Below are 16593 nucleotides of genomic sequence, written 5' to 3'. Positions count from 1 at the left end.
CAACCAACACTAATTTAAAACAGGATTAAGTTCACCTAAAAAGTTCTTTTTTTAACATTTTTTAAATAGCTACGATTGGGAACTTTGGGTACCTGTGTGTCACCTAAGGTTCAGAGTAGGAATTCTGCAGCTCTGAAGGTCAGCATTGTCACATACAACAACTGTTAAAGAAAGTGAAAAATAAATCAGGCTTCAATTAGAGATAGAAAAGAAGCCGATCAGGTTGGGACTAAGGTAAATCAGAATACAGGGGTAAGGAGGACATTGTCTGTACTTTAGAACTTTACCTACTCTAATAGAACAAAGGAAGAAATTTATAATTAAAAAGCACTGACAATGTCCCTTGAGAGACTGGAGAAAAAATATGGAACTATTAAACTCTCCTACCAGGGAAATCCCTGGTACATCTCAAACATTAGGGACACCCAAATCAATAGGACAAGCCCCTGATCTTGAGGCTTGCTATTGTGAAGCCTATTTACGTAATGGAGAAGCTTAGCCTATATAGTTATGCCTAAGAGTTACTTCCAGAGGGCCCCTTTTGCTGCTCAGATGTGGCCTCTCTCTCTCTAAGCCCAACTCTGCAAGGAAAAACATTACCCTCCCCTCTACATGGGGCATGACATCCAGGGGTGAAAGTCTCCCTGGCAACACGGGATATGACTCCCAGCGATGAGCCTGGCCCTGGCACCATGGGATTGACAATGCTTTCCTGAACAAAAGAGGAAAAATAATTGTAACAAAATAAGATATCAGTGTCTGAGAGAGCTCAAGTAGAATTCAGAGGCTATTCTGGAGGCTATTCTCATGCAAACTTCAGCTAGATATTACTATTTACCATGGTTTGCCAAGCTCCAATCAAAAGGCTCTATTTGGGATTCTACAAAGGTTCCAAACACTATGATAACTTTCCAGAAACCTACAACCTCCAAATGGGTTCCTAGGCCAGGTAAGTCCTAAAACCCAGAAGGGCCAGCCTCTCCAGAACATCGACTAGTTCTATCCCCCATCCCATATTACTGACAGCCCTTTCAACATGAAAAAGTTAGAGTGGACATGGCTCAAATATCCCTAAAGACGAGGAAAAGGATCAAAGGAGAAGGAAGAATTATAACAGAGAAGTTAGGATTTAACAAATGAGTTTGCCTGCTGAGTCATTTTATTAATATTTCTTTTAGTCCCCAGTGTCTTGGAGCAGGTAGAAGCAAAAACATAAAATTGTGGAATTGTAACCCATACCAAACTCTGAAACCTGTTCTATAACTATTGTCACAATGTACTTTGAAATTTATTGGTTTTTTGTATATGTTATATTACAACAAAAAATGCGAAAAAAAAGAAAAAACCTAGCATGGGCACACATTTACAAGATGAGGTGGAAGAACAGTTAATCCAAGTTTATTCAGTAAAAAATTTGGAATCCATGAGATAAAGTGAGCAACGAGTCACCTGAATGTATTTCCTTAGAAAACTCAGGGCCCCTGGGGAATTCTAAAGCTCCCCCAGGCTGTGTGTGGACCAGGCAGACCCCCACTGTTGTATCCCAGGATCCCACACAGAGCCCACCTGCTCCCTCCTCACCTCCCTGCTCTGTTTACCAGATGTTTATGTCATTTTGAGAATGATGTCCCAACCTCACTTGTCCACTTCTGTAGCATACACAGAAAGTACAGCTAAAGATCAAGATTTTATCCTTTGTCAGAATTAATGGGCTAAGAGCTACTAATTAAATGTGGTCATTTATTACAAGCCAGGGAAGCAAAGGGTGAAGGACACACCCAACCGATACTGGGGCGGGCGGCACTCGCCAGCAGCATCCTCCACGCTTACCTGGCGCACCTGTGACTCACTTGCCCACCCCACTCACCTCCCGCCCCAGCCCCACCAGAATGCCAGGAGTCTGGACAGACAGGGAAGGGTTGGAGCACGCACTCCTTTAGAACCTGTCAAACTGGACTGAGGAAAACTCCCGGGTGGGGCCGCAAGGCCCCAGCAGATCCCATGGGGCAGGCTGCAGTGCCCAGGGGGCCTTTTCGAAGCAGGAGAAAAGCATATGCGCCTGCCCGCCAGCTGCTGGTTTCGTTGTGTATAATTTGCGTAAGTAAACTCATTAGTAATCTCTCAGGAATGCCCGGGAAGTCAAGGAAGTTTAACCTCCCTAAAGATCAAAGGGTCCAAGTGTAACCAAATTAGCTTCCACAGGCGGATGCTTGAAACAGCCACGTAGTAATTCTGCTCCAGCTCCAGCTGTCTTAGGGCCGTCCTGCCCATTCCTTATGTCCTCATGCACAGTGCATTTCCTGAAATGTGCCCGACTCAGAATGTAAGTAGGCTGCCCCCACTCCCCGCCTCCACCCCAATGCGTCCCTGACAGAAGTGCCCCGCCCACCTCCGGGCAGCCAGGACACCCCTGCCCTGCCCTGTCCTGTTCCACTGACAGATGAGGAATGCAGCAGCGCAGGTGCGAGCTCATCGAGCTCCAAATCTGTCTTTTCCTTCCCGCAACAAGGGTGACCATGGAACACCACACTGTGGTGTTGAAAAACTGTCTCGCAGCTGCTGTAGTGCCCATAAAGACTAAAGTCCGCTTAGTGCAGCCAGCAGACATGGAAAAGGAGAACATGGAACCTCAGAGCAGCCCACTCAAGGTGAGCAGGCCCCTGACAGACAGAACACTCCCAAGACCCCACGGAAGCATTTGCTCGGCCAACACTGGACACTGCCGCAGCCTAAGAGAGGGTGAATCATCAGCCTCAAGTCCACGTCCTGCTGAGACTGGGATTTCCATCATTGGTGACAGTTCACTTTCTTGAAGTCACTACTGAGATTAGTGTGTGATGACAGGTCTGACACTACACAGTGCAGGGCTCAGTGTAGACTCTTCGGCCTGGTGTGTCTTTCCCTGACCCCAATGAGGGTTCTGCCTGTGTCTCAAAGTCAGCAACCAGACTTGGAAGTGATGCTAGACTTACTATGCTCAGACTGCAATGAGAGAAGAAGCTTTCATCAGAAATAGGTAGCAGGGACAGCCTTGGGAAAGTACACAGGGACCCTTCTCATAGGTGTGGTGAATACACGGGGATACTCTCACAGGTGGAGAAAATGCACAGGGAACCCCTCTCAAAGGTGGGGAGAGTATACAACGGACCCCTACTTGTGGGTTAGATGAGTTGCAGGGACCCATCTCACAGATGGGGAGAGTGTGCAGTATCCCCCTTCTTGCAGGCTAGATGAGTATGCAGGGCCCCACACACACACCGGTGTTGCAAATGTGCGGGGACTCCCTTTTTGCAGGTGGGGTAAGTATGCAGCGACCCCCTCTTGTGGGCAAGGAGCAGCGTCACCCTGCTTCCATCCCTTTGCCAACTGTCAGCCCTCAGCACTGAGCGTTCCAGAGAAAGAAGCAGTACAGGCCCCTGTAGCGGTTATAGCTCTTAGACAAAACACAAGGCTAAAAACAGAAATTCCTCAGGAATATTTTTCCTGTGAAATAGTATTGCCCATCTAGGGGTCAGTTCAGGTTCAAGCAGCACACATCTGCATGGTGTCCTTCCTCTACCAGGGCTGGGCAGGCAGGGACTTCCCGTGGGACGAGGGGCAGGGGGCTGGGTACCCACGAGGGCAATACACCATTGTCTTCCCTTGGCGCTGTCCCCTTTTCATGCCCAGTGAGATGGGAATACTGACAGCACCTACCCACCTACCTCAAAAGATGGCCACAAAGAGTGAATGGGATGTTGTTAATCAAAAAAAAAGGCAAAATGCTACTGTTCTGACTGTTGGCGTAAACAATAAGAAAAATATATTACTCCCTCTCATTCCTAGTTCTAGAACCAACTTCCAGAAAGGAAGGGAACGAGGATGAGGAAGCAGTGGGGAGAGCCTCCCGGGAACAGAACTGTCTCCACAGCAGTGGACAGAGGACTGCTGTCCTGGGTGTCCTCCGGCCATGGCAGGGCTCCCGCTCAGCAAGGCCCCTCCACAGGCAGGCGCCTGCAGGCTCCCTCCCTCCCCCTGTCCCACTGCTTGCTGGAGAAGCCAGGCAGCCAGCGCACAAGGACAGACAGTGGCAGCCACGCCTGCTCTGGGCCTTCCCTGGACTTTCCTGTGGCAGGTAACCCATTATCCACTGTAACATCTACCACCACTGCACCTACTACAAGACCAGTGCCCTTGAGCACCTTCTTTCCCTCCTCTCCCACAGCAGCAAGATGAGAAGGCAGACATTTTTACGACTACCGCAGGCAACATTTAACCCCTCAGCAGAGAGCCGAAAGCATCCCGCTTCTCTGCAGGTTTCACTGTGATGTGGGAACCAGGACAGTACCCTGCCCGTCCTCCTCCAGAAGTGGAGGGAAACACTGACTAAAAAAGGGCACAGCCCTGCTGCTGGTCCCCAGGCGTGGGTGCCAGACAAGGGGCAGGTGGTGTCCAGGGGCTATGCGTTCCTTGGGGGGCCACTGAGCTCTGAGGCATGAGGGGAGGTTAGCACCCTGAGGTAGTAGTGAAAAAGGGTCCCACTGTGTGGCGTGGGGACTCGGACACCCCCTCACCTTTCCACCCTCTTGGAGCCCGTAAAGAACATAAGGGCAGACTCCCCAGGGCCCCAGAAGCAGCTTATGTGCCAGGAACCTAAGCTTGGAACCACGTTTCCTAGTTCCTCTTCCTAGGAAAAGGGTCAGGTGATGCACGCTTACTGAGCCCCGTGATGGGCCAGCTTCAGGAGGCATCTGTCTTACACCTGGCAGCACCACACCTTGCCCGATGCCCTCCCCTCGTTATTAGAGAGCATTAAGAGACAGAGCACCTGATCTCTGTCAAGTGAAAGGAACTGATTTCAGTCCAAAAACAGAGTATTAAGTTAGGGTACAAAAATTAACCTAAGGAGGTACAAAGGTACTTCAGTGGTAGAATTCTCGCCTGTTAAGCGGGAAACCCAGGTTCGGTCTCCGGTCCATGCACTTTGCAAAAAACAAACAAGCAAGCAAAGCAAACAAACAAAAATTCAACAAATAGTGCTACAATAATGAAATGTGACACTGCCATACAGCATACAAAAAAAAAAAAAATTAACCTATGAGTTCATCACCTCAAAGGCATACTTGTTTTACATTTTTCCAAAGCAAGAAGATATCAGATCCTAAAGGCTGCACACAATACCTCCGGCAGCCCAGAAAGCCTTCAAGGGCTCCAGTAGGCACCCGACGAGGTCACATCTGGAGAAGGAGCCCTGCTTCCACCTGCCACTTGTAAGCGTCACATGATGCCACGTAACCAGCTGGCTTCACCATAAACCAGAAAACGGATGTTTCCCTTTCTTACAGAGCTGTTCTGATGAGTGGTAATTTACATTTCAAAGGCTCTGAAGATAAAGCATGCTAGTAAATATTGTTATTAACGAATATTCCAAGTACTAGTGCATAAAACTAGAAAATGAAAGGCTGGACCAAATAATCCAGTTCCTCAGTGGAAGGAGACGCCCACTGAGGGCTCCCCTGCCAGTACCGCAGCGGCAGGTAGGACAGCCCTTTCCAAGGAAGCCTCCCGATGGCGCCCAGCACAGCACAGCACAGCACGAGTTGCAAGCTGTTCCGACACTGCTCTGAGTTGCTACTGGTCTCTATCCAAGAATCCACTAATCACACACCAGCCAAAGACCCCAGAATGTCCCTTCTAAATCTTCCCATCAGAATCAGTCACCCACGAGAAATGAACCCTGATCTTGAGCTACTCCTTTTCTATAGATCCCCTTTTTAAAGTGACATTATTTCAGCACCAGCTGTGTGAAAGGCAAGCCTTTGGGGAGGGGGGCACAAAAGGACAGATCACTCCCTACCTTGAGATCTCGCCCACAAATGGCCGCAGCTCCTGCGGGGCATAGGCACGCGCAAAGGCCCAGCACACGTAGCAGGCCGCGTCTCTGACGTTGGCGCCGACGCTGCAGGCACCCCGCTTCTCATCGTAGGTCAGTGCCTTCAGGATCACAGCGACAGCTGTAGCAGAGACAGAGAGCATGAAGCAGATGCTGGTGGCAGTGCCTGGAGCATGGGCTTCCTGCCAATAGCCCCATTTACTAGGGAGAACTGCACAATCCAACCAGAGCCTGTCCCATCAGAGCTCTGACCCCCATCAACTCAGGGGGCAATTGGGAAAAAGCCAACCCAACAGGGAAGAAGTGATCAGTGCTTCAGAGTGGTACCAAAATGTCTGTAGAGCTCGCCAAGGGGGTATCATGGGTCTGAGGCAATTCAGAGAAATGCAAACTCCCATCACACAGGGAAGAAAAGAGCAGGGTGGGGGGTGCAGACAAATTAGGTTAGGGAGCCTGGACCATGGAAGAGACCCACACCTGCAGCCCCCTCTAATTCTGGCTAGACAGTTACCATTGAATAAGCACACCAGGGAGCAAAGAGGGACCCCAAATTATGCAGGGAACCACAGCTCTTTGCTCAGGGGCGGGGGGAGGAGATAAATTAAATCAAACCATGACCACTTCTACATTATCTCAAAGAATAATTTAAATCCATTCTATTATTGAAACTTCTATTATTGAGTCATAAGAAAAATGGCAAGAGTTTAAATGTTTAAAACAGAATGTTTTTGAAAATTAAAATTTTACTGTATTATTTATCAGATTCACATATTTGAAACACATGAGAAGGATTTGTTCATTAAAGATGTGCAACCTAATTACAAAGAAAATAAGGGGGAGTATTTGTAAAGATGCATCAAAAGAGAAAAGAAAATATATTATATTTATAAATACAGTTTAAAATATTTAAGAGAATTTAATAATTATAGAAATTAACCAAATATTAATTTTAAAAAGCGTTTTAAAAGTGACTATAAAAATGTAATAGGAAAAAAGCTTAAGGGAAAAAATTTCAATTTGCAATTCAAAGACAGAATGTTAACTTTAAATCCCCCTCCCTCCCATGAACAAGCTGGTGCTCCCCCCAGCACCCCCTACTCAGATTCACAGATTCCGTCCTGGTCTACCACCCACCCCCCAACCACCATGACCTTACAACGCCACCGGCACGGACTTCCCTTGGGGATGAATGAGCACTTGCTGCCTCTCCAACCTGCAAAGTGGCCCTGCCATGCCTACGTCTCTCAGGGCCCCTCTCCTGGGGGGTAGGGTAGGAGCCCTTTGACACCTCCATCCTCCCTGGTGGGGGGGGGGGGCAAGAGCCCACAACCCCTCACCCCCATCCTCTGTGGGCACGCCATGCAGGTTTCACTAAGCAGGGGACTCACGCCCACAAGGGCTCAGCAAAGTACGTGGGCACCTACCTGACGGGAAGGCACCGTATATACCTGGAAAAGTTCTAAGGCAGACTCTGACAGTGGGGGCTGTGTTCAGACTCCGGGGGAGCAGGGCATGCGCCAAACAGAACAGTACTGTACCACAACACTCATTTGTGGATAAAGCAAATTAAATTCAATAAGCAATTTTTAAATGATACTTCAACCTGAATTAAACCAAACCTATAAAATCGATAAAAATCCCAGTTTGCCTGGCATTTCCCCTGGCTCTGGCCCCCTCGCGGCCTAAAGGGTATCAGACTGATAGGCGGCCATGCCGATTAGGAGAAAAGCAGCACACAGATGCATGGGGGCAGCACTACTGATGGATGCCCCAAAACTGCCTGGAAATGGCCGCCCACTCAGCAAGTCCACTGCCTGAGAGGACTCTGGATGCTAACTGCAGAGTCCCAATTTACCAGTCCACTGGACAAAATCAATTTCAAAACAGACAAGTGTGAATGACAGAGGTCAGCGCTCGTAACATCTGCTTGAGGCTGCTGCACCGAGTGGCAACCCTCAGAAACCACTCAGTGCCTTCACGTAGAAGCCCACCCCCACGGACCCAGGCCCATAGTCACTGTCCCCTTCTGGCTGCCCACCCCCTCTGGGACCCAGGCCCCCCTCTGAGCACAGGATCACAGAATCACAGAGCCTAGGTGCCCCTTCCTTCTAAAACAGAGGTTTCTGCAGGGGGAACTCTCTGGTTAGTAAGTCAGTCACCAGGAAAGAGAGGCATGAGCCACTGAGCTGTGTCCCGTGAGGGGCACCTGCCTTAGCAGACAGCTGGGCCTTCTGGGGGCTTACTGACAGTTACTGAGGAAAACCTACCCAGAGTACGTCTAACCATGGCTCCATCTAACCCTCTTTTCTGCCTCAAAGCATAGTTCCATTGGTCTCAGGAGAAGGGGCGAGTGCCTACGTGAACTGGACCCCTCCAAACACACACACAGCTTCTCTTCCCAGGCCGCTCTGCTGCATGGAGGTCCTGGGCCAGGGGCCAAGTCCTTCTGAGAGAGGCTCCTGTCTTGCCTCGACAGGCATCAGCTGTGGGGCACAGGCAGGAGGCTGGAGCCTCGTGTGCGAGTCAGGGTGGAGAGAGCAGCCTGGGAAGGTGGGGGCAGCACCCAGAGAGCCAGCACTGGGCCATCACAGCCCAAACACTGTGGCACCCCACTCGAGGCCAGGACCCCTCAGTGTACACCTGCAGCTCTGCAGCACACATCCCAAACGTCTTCAGCCACCTTCGGCACTGCCTCTGGGCTCCCACAGTCTAGCAACAGCTAGCCCCCAAACCAGACTTAGGTTTTCTGTTAAGACCTCTTATTCTTTCTCTTAACCACCTCAGCCAGGATCATAAGCAGCCGTGACTCGTTTCTCCTGCTCAGGCCAGGCCTTCTTCCCAGGTGGCAGACAAGAACCTCACCAAGCCACCATGCAAAGGGCCATAAGCAGGCCTAAGGATGCCATCACTACCCCTAGTTCCTTTCCTTGGACATCCCAGAATTTAAATAAGCAGAGAAGCTGGCTGCCCTTGGCTGGGCCCACACACTCGACCCTCGCCCAGCCTCGGACAGGTGGAGGAAGGTCTGCCTTCTCCACGGCCTGGCTGTCCGTCCCCCAGAGCAGCATCGGGACTGTAGTCCACCACACAGCAGTGCAGCTCCGTGGAATCACGAGCTTGGGCTCTCCACTATAACCCACTACAGATGTTCTCAACAGTCTTTGTCCTGCTACTGCTCACAAGATTCTGCTAACCCTTCCGGAATACCTGCAGCCAAGGGCAGGAATGGATGACCCCTTGGAACGCCTCACCACTGCCCAGGAAGAGCAAGAGTCCCAGAGAAGGTGCCAGTGGCAAAGCAAGGGCAGGAGAGGAGCATGGCCTGCAGAAAGCACGTGTTCACAAGGACACCGAGACGCGCACTCCTTTAAGGAGAAAGCTAGAAACTCGGTACTACGGGTCCTGAGCTTCCAGCAACTGGGCACAGGGTCCCAGACGGCACCTGGAGGCCAAGGGGCAGGACCAGCCTCGGAGAATGTGCCAGGCACCATGGTGGGGGGGGGGGGGGGGCGTTCCACAACCAGAAACGAGACTTCACCCTAAACTTCAAAGTTACTAGCAGACAAAATTCAAAAACTAACATCTCTTTCTACAGGTTTAAAAATAAGGAAACTGCTCAACAGCTTTGAACAAAGCCCTTTCTCGTGGTTCCAGTTACACACTGCAAATGCATGTCAAATATAGAAGATTCCCCAGAGGGCTTCCTTTTGGCAACCAGGAGCCCAGCAATGTAATGCAAATACCCTCCTCCTGAGACAGCATGTCATTTATTTAACTCCAAGTGCGGAAGGAAAAAGCAGCCTCCAGGTGAGAGAAACAGCTTAACCCTCAGAGCTGCACGCTCTCCAGCCCAGCTGCCGGCTGCACGGAAAGGAGGAACACTGCCCTCTGCGAGGCAGAAACAGTCCGTCTGTACAGAGCCCCCAGACAATCAGCACAGCAGCTACAGCTTTTGATAAGTAACGAATTACACCGATTTGAAATGATCAACCAAACTGCTTAAGGTGTAAGCCGGATTTTGCCAGGTTCCTGAAGGCATTTCTGGTGCAAACCACATGCAGCTCAACCTTTCCATTTTAGGTCAGGCAGAAGGGGAGTGCAGTGAAGCCAGAGTCTACCAGCAGCCCAGCCGGAAAGGCAAGGCTGGGCCACTCCCGCTGTGGGTGAGGAGCAGGTCCCACAGGCACCGAGTAGTGCCCAGGCGGCCGAGGCCGGTAGTGGAGGCCCCTGGGCCCCAGGTACAAAGAGCCCTGACACCGCCCTCAGACATGCAGTTCACTTGCTGGGACAGAGGACCATGCTGAGTCTGCGAGGGGCACACAGAACTGATAGACAGACTGTCCACAATTTTTATTTCAGTTCCCACAGGACGCTTTAGAAAAACCACATCAAAGGGTTTTCTACAGAGCCCAAAGCCGGCATCGGGAGCAGGCAGCCACACACCCTCTGCTTAGGTCAGAACAAACATGGGTGCCAGTGCTAGGCCGATGGTGAGGGACCCCTCCTCACTGATGATGGGAAAACCATGGTCAGGACTGCAGCTCTAAGGAGGCCCCTCTGTGGTGGAGTGGGCACCTGGCCCCATATTGCCAGGCTCTGTCCTGGCCCGGATGCCACCAGCACACATGCCCTGACCACAGTGGGACACCTACGAAAACCATGGAAAAGTCACACAGCCATGCCTGTGCACGAAGCCTTCCTGCCCATCCCCTACAAAAGAGACCCTACCATCTCCTATCTGGACTGAGGTGGGTGAGCAGCTGAGAGCCAGGTCATCAGTCAGGGGGCCAGGACAGACTCCCACAACCATTCCCGCTCAAGAGAGGGTCTCCACTGCATGTGAAGCACACGTTCAAGGAGTCTCAACTACAGTGTGCCTTGGCCAAGGTGGGTATGCACGCTCAGAGGGGATAAGGAAAGTCCAGCTTCAGCACAGCAGCCACTCAAGGTCTTACCCCTGACAACCTTTCACATAAACACAAACAGGCCAAGGCCACAGGCAAGCAGCATCCTTCTCTGCCCCCATCGGCATCAAGGCTGCCCCCTCACCCCGCACCAGAACCTGCTGGAGAGAGCTGGGTTTGTTCTCTGGAGGTGCCAACAGCTTTCGCTGGGGACACTGACAAGTAAATAAGTCAGTGAAACAAGACAAATCCACTTGCTGTTCCTGCCAGTTTGAGTTCATGTTAAGTCTATGTAGCAGGTAATAAGGAATTTCTGCCGTGTGTGCCTCGATCTCTGGGGTAAGGAGATGCTCCCAGTTACTGGGAAGAGCCAGCAAGTGGTCAGTGTCACATGCTGCTGCTGCAACCATGGTTTCTCACTACAAACATAAACGCCCACAGGGCCCGCCCAGAGTGTCGGGGGCTCTCTCTACCATACCTCCAAGTGGCATGGGACCACACTGCCCTTGGACATGACAGTGGAAAGTACTGGTGACAAGGAAGATGCTTGTGACACAGACAAATGTGTCGAAGTCGACAACCTATGTACTAATGTGAGTGGCACTCTTACAACCTGCTAATTTGGGGAGATAGGGATGCTTAATCTATCCACTATACAATGAAGAAACTGAGGCACAGAGAGTAAGAGCACTTCCTCCACACAAGCACTTGCCTGCAGACCCAGCTCTTTCAGCGTCACACTGAGAAACCCAGGCTCACGGCCAGTAGAGGCCGAAAGATTAACAGAGCCAACCTCTGGGCGCTGAAATTTCAGGTTACCATTCTTTGTATCTATATATACCATATTTCCCATGAATATGCATGACTTTCATGATTTAAAAGTCGATAAAACACTTTAAAATGTGCTCTCCTTTTCCACTACTCGAACACAAGGTGAGCGGCTGAGGCTGCCAGGCCCCTTTTCACTAGGGGAGGCACCTGCGTGCACCACAAGAGCCTTGACCCCAGTCACACCCACAGGCGTTTCGGTGGCCCGACACCCACAGCAGGACCGAAGGGCAGAGTGGGGGCTCTTTTTAATATTAAATATTTTCAGTCCATTTAAAAATCATTGCTGCCTGGGAATATGGATCTAAAAGGAGGGTATCAAACAAGGAGCAAACGGTGGCAAGCGTGGAAAGATCACATTATCTATCCATTCATCTGTCGATGGACAGACACTTGAGTGGCTTCCATCTCTCAGCCGCTATGAATAGTATAGCCATGAACATCAGGTGAAATGTCTGCCCAAGTCTCTGATTTCAATTCTTTTGCATATATACCTAGAGTGGCATTGCCAGGTCATATGGAGATTTTATATTTAACTCTGAGAAGAAAAGCCAAACTGTGTCCACAGAAGTTGTACCACTTTTCAGTCCCCCCTATAGTGTAAGAGGGTTCCTATTTTTCCACCTCTTCCCCAACATTTGAGACTTTCCGTTTTTTAAATAGTAGCCATTCTAGTTGGTGTAAAATAGTATCTCATTTTGTTTTTTATTCGTGTTTCCATGGTACTGTGCTTGTGACAGTACCATGATGTTTCAAATACTGTAGATTAGTAACAACTTTTAAAATTAGAAAGAGTGACTCCTACAACTTTATCCTCCTTTTTCAAGGAGGCCTTGGCTATTTGCGACCATATAAATTTGATGATTGGCTTGTCCATTTCTATAAAGAAGGCTACTGGAATTTAGATTGGGATCATGCTGAATGTGTAAATTGTTTTGGACAGAATTGACATCTTAATATTTAGTCTTCGAATCCATGAGCGCAGAATGTCCTTCCATTTATTTAGGTCTCCCTTGATTTCTTTAGTAATGTTTTACAGTTTTCCATGCCCTTTACATTCATGGCTTATTTATTCCTCAATATTTGATCCTTTCAGTTGCTCTTATAAATGGAAATTTTTTCTTAACTTCCTCTTCATATTATTATTAGTGTATGGAACACTACTAATTTGTGCGAGTTGCAGTTGTACCCTGGCCCATTGCTGAATTCATTTCATTACCTCAGTAGCTTGAGGAGTTTTCAGGATTTTCTCTATTTAACATTACATCATCTGCAAATAAGATCTTGTCTTCCATTCCAATTTGGAGGCATATTATTTTTTTCTCTTGCTGAATTGCTCTGGTTAGAATTTCCAGTGGGCATCTTTGACTTGTTCCTGATCTTAGAGGGAAAGCTTTCAGTCTGTCACCATTGAGTATAATGTTGCTATGGGTTTTTCCTATATGCCCTTTATCATGTTGCAGAAGTTTTCTTCTGTTCCTAGATTGCTAAGTGCTGTTATCAAGAAATGTGCTGAATTTGGTCAAATGCCTTTTCTGTATCAATCAATATGATCATGTTTATTGTTTAGCTTCATTCTATTAATACAGTGTATGACACATTAGCTGATTTTTTCTACCATTCCACTATTGGGTCTTGGTAAGCATTTTACTTTTTTCTCCCTAAGTTCTTCCATCAATGCCTATGTTCATAGTTACTAGATTTTTTTAAAGTTAGGGTACCATTCTGAGACCTTTCTCGTTTCCTTCTATATATATTTTCATATATTTACTTTGTGATTACCATGGGGCTAAAACTTATCCTAAATCTATAACAATCACATTTGATTTGACACAAATTTAACTTCATAGCATATATAAATGCTTTTCCTATCCCTTTCTATCTCCCATCTTTTTGTTACAAATTATATCTTCAAACATTTAACATTCAGAACCAAAGATTTTTGTCATTACTTTTTATGCACTTGCATCTTAGAATCCACAAGAAGCAAAAAAGTAGAGTTACATACCAGAAAATGCAGTACGATAGTACTGATATTCATAATTACCCATATGGTTACCTTTACCAGAGGTCTTTGTTTATGCTGTGTCAATCCATTGTCTAGTCCCCTTACCTTTCAGTCTGAAGAACTACCTTTTGGCATTGCTGGTAGGGCAGGTCTAGGGGTGACAAAGTCCTTCAGCTTTTATTTATCAAGGGAATGTCATAATCTCTCCCTCATTTTACAAAGAAAATGTTACCAGATATAATATTATTGGTAGCAACTGTTTTCTTTAAGCACTTTAAATATATTATCCCACTGCCTCTTTGCCTTGGTGGTTTCTGATGAGACATGCACACTTCATCTTACTGGGGCTCCCTTGTACATAACAAACTGCCTTTCTCTTGTAGCTTTCAAAACTTTCTTCTTGTCCCTGACATTCAACAGTGTGACCATTGTGTGCCTGGGTATGGTCCTATCCAAGTTCATTCTGTTTCGGGTTGGTGAGGCATCTTGACTGCGCATATCCATGTCTTTTGTTAAATTTGGGAAGTTTTCTGTCATTATTTCTTTGAATATTCTTTCTACCCCTTCATTTGTTTCTTCTCCTTCGGGGACGCCCATAAAGCATATATTGTCACACCTGATGGTATTCCACAGTTATCTCGGGCTATATTTAACTTTTTAAAATTATTTTCTCTTTCTTATCCTTAGCCTGAGTCATTTCAATTATCCTGTCTTTGAATTCACTGATTCTTTCTTCTGTAAGCTCTACTCTGCTGTTGAAACCTTCTAGGGAATTTTCCATTTCAGTTATTGTGGTCTTTAATTCCAGTATTTCTGTTTGGTTCCTTTTTAAAACTTTTTATCTCTTTTTTGAAACTCTCATATTGTTCATTATTGTTTTCCTGATACCCTTTAGTTATTTCTCCATGTTTTCTTTTATCTTCTTAAGCATACTGAAGATTATTTTCTTAAAGTCTTTGTCCAGTATATCCAAAGTCTGGTCCTCTTCATCGATGGTTTCTGTATTTTTAACTTGTTCCCTTGGATGGGCCACCATTTCCTATTTCTTTGTCTTGTAATCTTTTGTTGCCCACTATACATTATAATATTTTAAAATGTTAACACTGGGATTTAATCCCTGGGCTGTCTATTTCTTAAGTTTATATCCAGCTAGTGATATGGATACATATCTGTGTACCAGAAGCTCCTTGAGTACCAAGAGTCAACAAAAACAAACAATCCAAGGCAAAAAAACACCTTTTACAGACTGAAAACCAGCCTCCTGTCCTTCAGAGTGCAGCCCTCCTAATCAAGAGGAGCAGCCTGTGGTAGACGTGGAGAACAAAGTCCTCTCTCTCTCCTGAACCTGCATCCTTTCCTGGGCTTGTGCTTTCTCTTGGCCTTTGGAATTTCCCTGCTTATAAGAATTTGAATTCCCCCTCTGTTCTCTATGAAATAGATTTCTCCCCTCCAGGGTATTCTATTGTATGACTTTAAGAGGTAATCCTTTGCCCCAGGACATTATGACTTAATGGTTTCTTACTTTAGCTTAGCTGTTTGCAAGCTACTTCTATCTGCAGAGCAAGTTCTGGGAGGGCAAGTCTCTCAGAGACAAGTTTCCTGATTCATTCTTTCCTGCTGCCACCCAATAGATTGGCACCAACATACAAGCACCCCAATATGTACACAGGGTTTACTTCGCTCCTTCTGGAGCACACAGGGAGCATGGGGAGGCTCAACACCACAGGGGGAGGGGGTGTGGAGCCCCATGAGCATCTGCCATTTTTAAAACTATACCTTCTTCATTCAATACTCAATGGCTAACTGGAATCCTTTAACCATTTTCTGGAGTTTCGAGGAAGATAGCTCTGCCAATCTTTGTCTATTATTCAAAGGCACACCTTTATTTGGGTCAAGGGGAAATCACAGGTTCATCTTTCCTTTGAAACACTTTCCACTGCGGTGTATCACACTCACCCCAAAGAGCATATATAATGGGTACAAGGCTGATGAAATTTCACAAACCAAACATACCCAGGTCCGGAAGAAGAAAACTGTCAGATCCCCAAAACATGCTACCCAAGCCCCCACGCCCACTTTCCCCTTCCAATCACATTCACACTTCAAGAGATGAAAGAAGGATCATTTTCCTGACTTCTCATACCATCAGTTACTTTAGTCTGTTTTTGTTCATTATATAAATAGAATCATACAGTATATACTTCTTTGTTTGTTTTTTGCTTACAATAAAAAATGTCTTAAAACAATCAAGATATTTTAACTGAAGGGAGGATAAAGGGATGAGTACAAGGATCTTAAGATTTGGACTTCCGAGAAGATGGCGGAATAGGATGGGTCAAGTTCATCCCTGCTCCAAGGAACAGCTAGAGAAGTGACCAAAAAATGACCAGGACAGTGATTCCAGGGTACAAGTGACCTGAGGGTCTTCTACACCACATAAGGAGGCCCTCGTTGAAAAAGCTGAGGAATTGAGACACAGGAACCGGACACCATGCAGCTAGTGCAAAGAGCCCAACACGCCCCCTTCCAAACGGCGCCCTCACGAGTGCGCAGACAGGGAGACGGGTCTAGGAAGCAAGCCAGGCCTACCCACATGCACCACCACCACCCTCCGCAACCCTCGTGACCGTGATCACCCCAGCACCTGAGCCCCGCCCACGCACACCCAAGCCCCGCCCCTCACCTGGGCAGGTGCTCTACTGCACATCGGAGCCACACCACACTGCCCCATACATGCACTCATTGCCACACACTCACTGCCTGAGCTCCACACACATGCATACCCATGCCTGCCACCCCATCCCCACACAGATGCGCACATGGGCACCCCTGTGTGGGGATGGGGTGGCCCCCAATGAATCCCATGAATGCGCACACCTGCACCCCTTCAATCCCACACGTGCACACACATGCCAGGCCCTCTTGACCCACCCAGGCACACACACACCTAACCCCCTAATTGCACCTTGCCCACACACTCA

General features: G+C 47.8%; 1 protein-coding gene across 3 annotated transcripts in view; it reads right to left on the bottom strand.

Moving 5' to 3' along the window:
• The window catches only part of TBCD (tubulin folding cofactor D), a 251762-nt gene that overhangs the window by 108182 nt on the left and 126987 nt on the right, over positions 1–16593 (bottom strand). For all 3 annotated transcript variants that reach the window (XM_077166310.1, XM_077166311.1, XM_077166312.1), the window contains one exon: positions 5837–5993. In XM_077166310.1, the coding sequence (XP_077022425.1) occupies positions 5837–5993 (157 nt within the window). The remainder of the gene's footprint in view (positions 1–5836; positions 5994–16593) is intronic.

Source organism: Tamandua tetradactyla, chromosome 6, assembly GCF_023851605.1.
Source record: "Tamandua tetradactyla isolate mTamTet1 chromosome 6, mTamTet1.pri, whole genome shotgun sequence".
Lineage (NCBI taxonomy): Eukaryota > Metazoa > Chordata > Mammalia > Pilosa > Myrmecophagidae > Tamandua > Tamandua tetradactyla.
The sequence above is the reverse complement of the archived record's forward strand: the minus strand, read 5'-3'. Positions and strand labels throughout refer to the sequence as shown.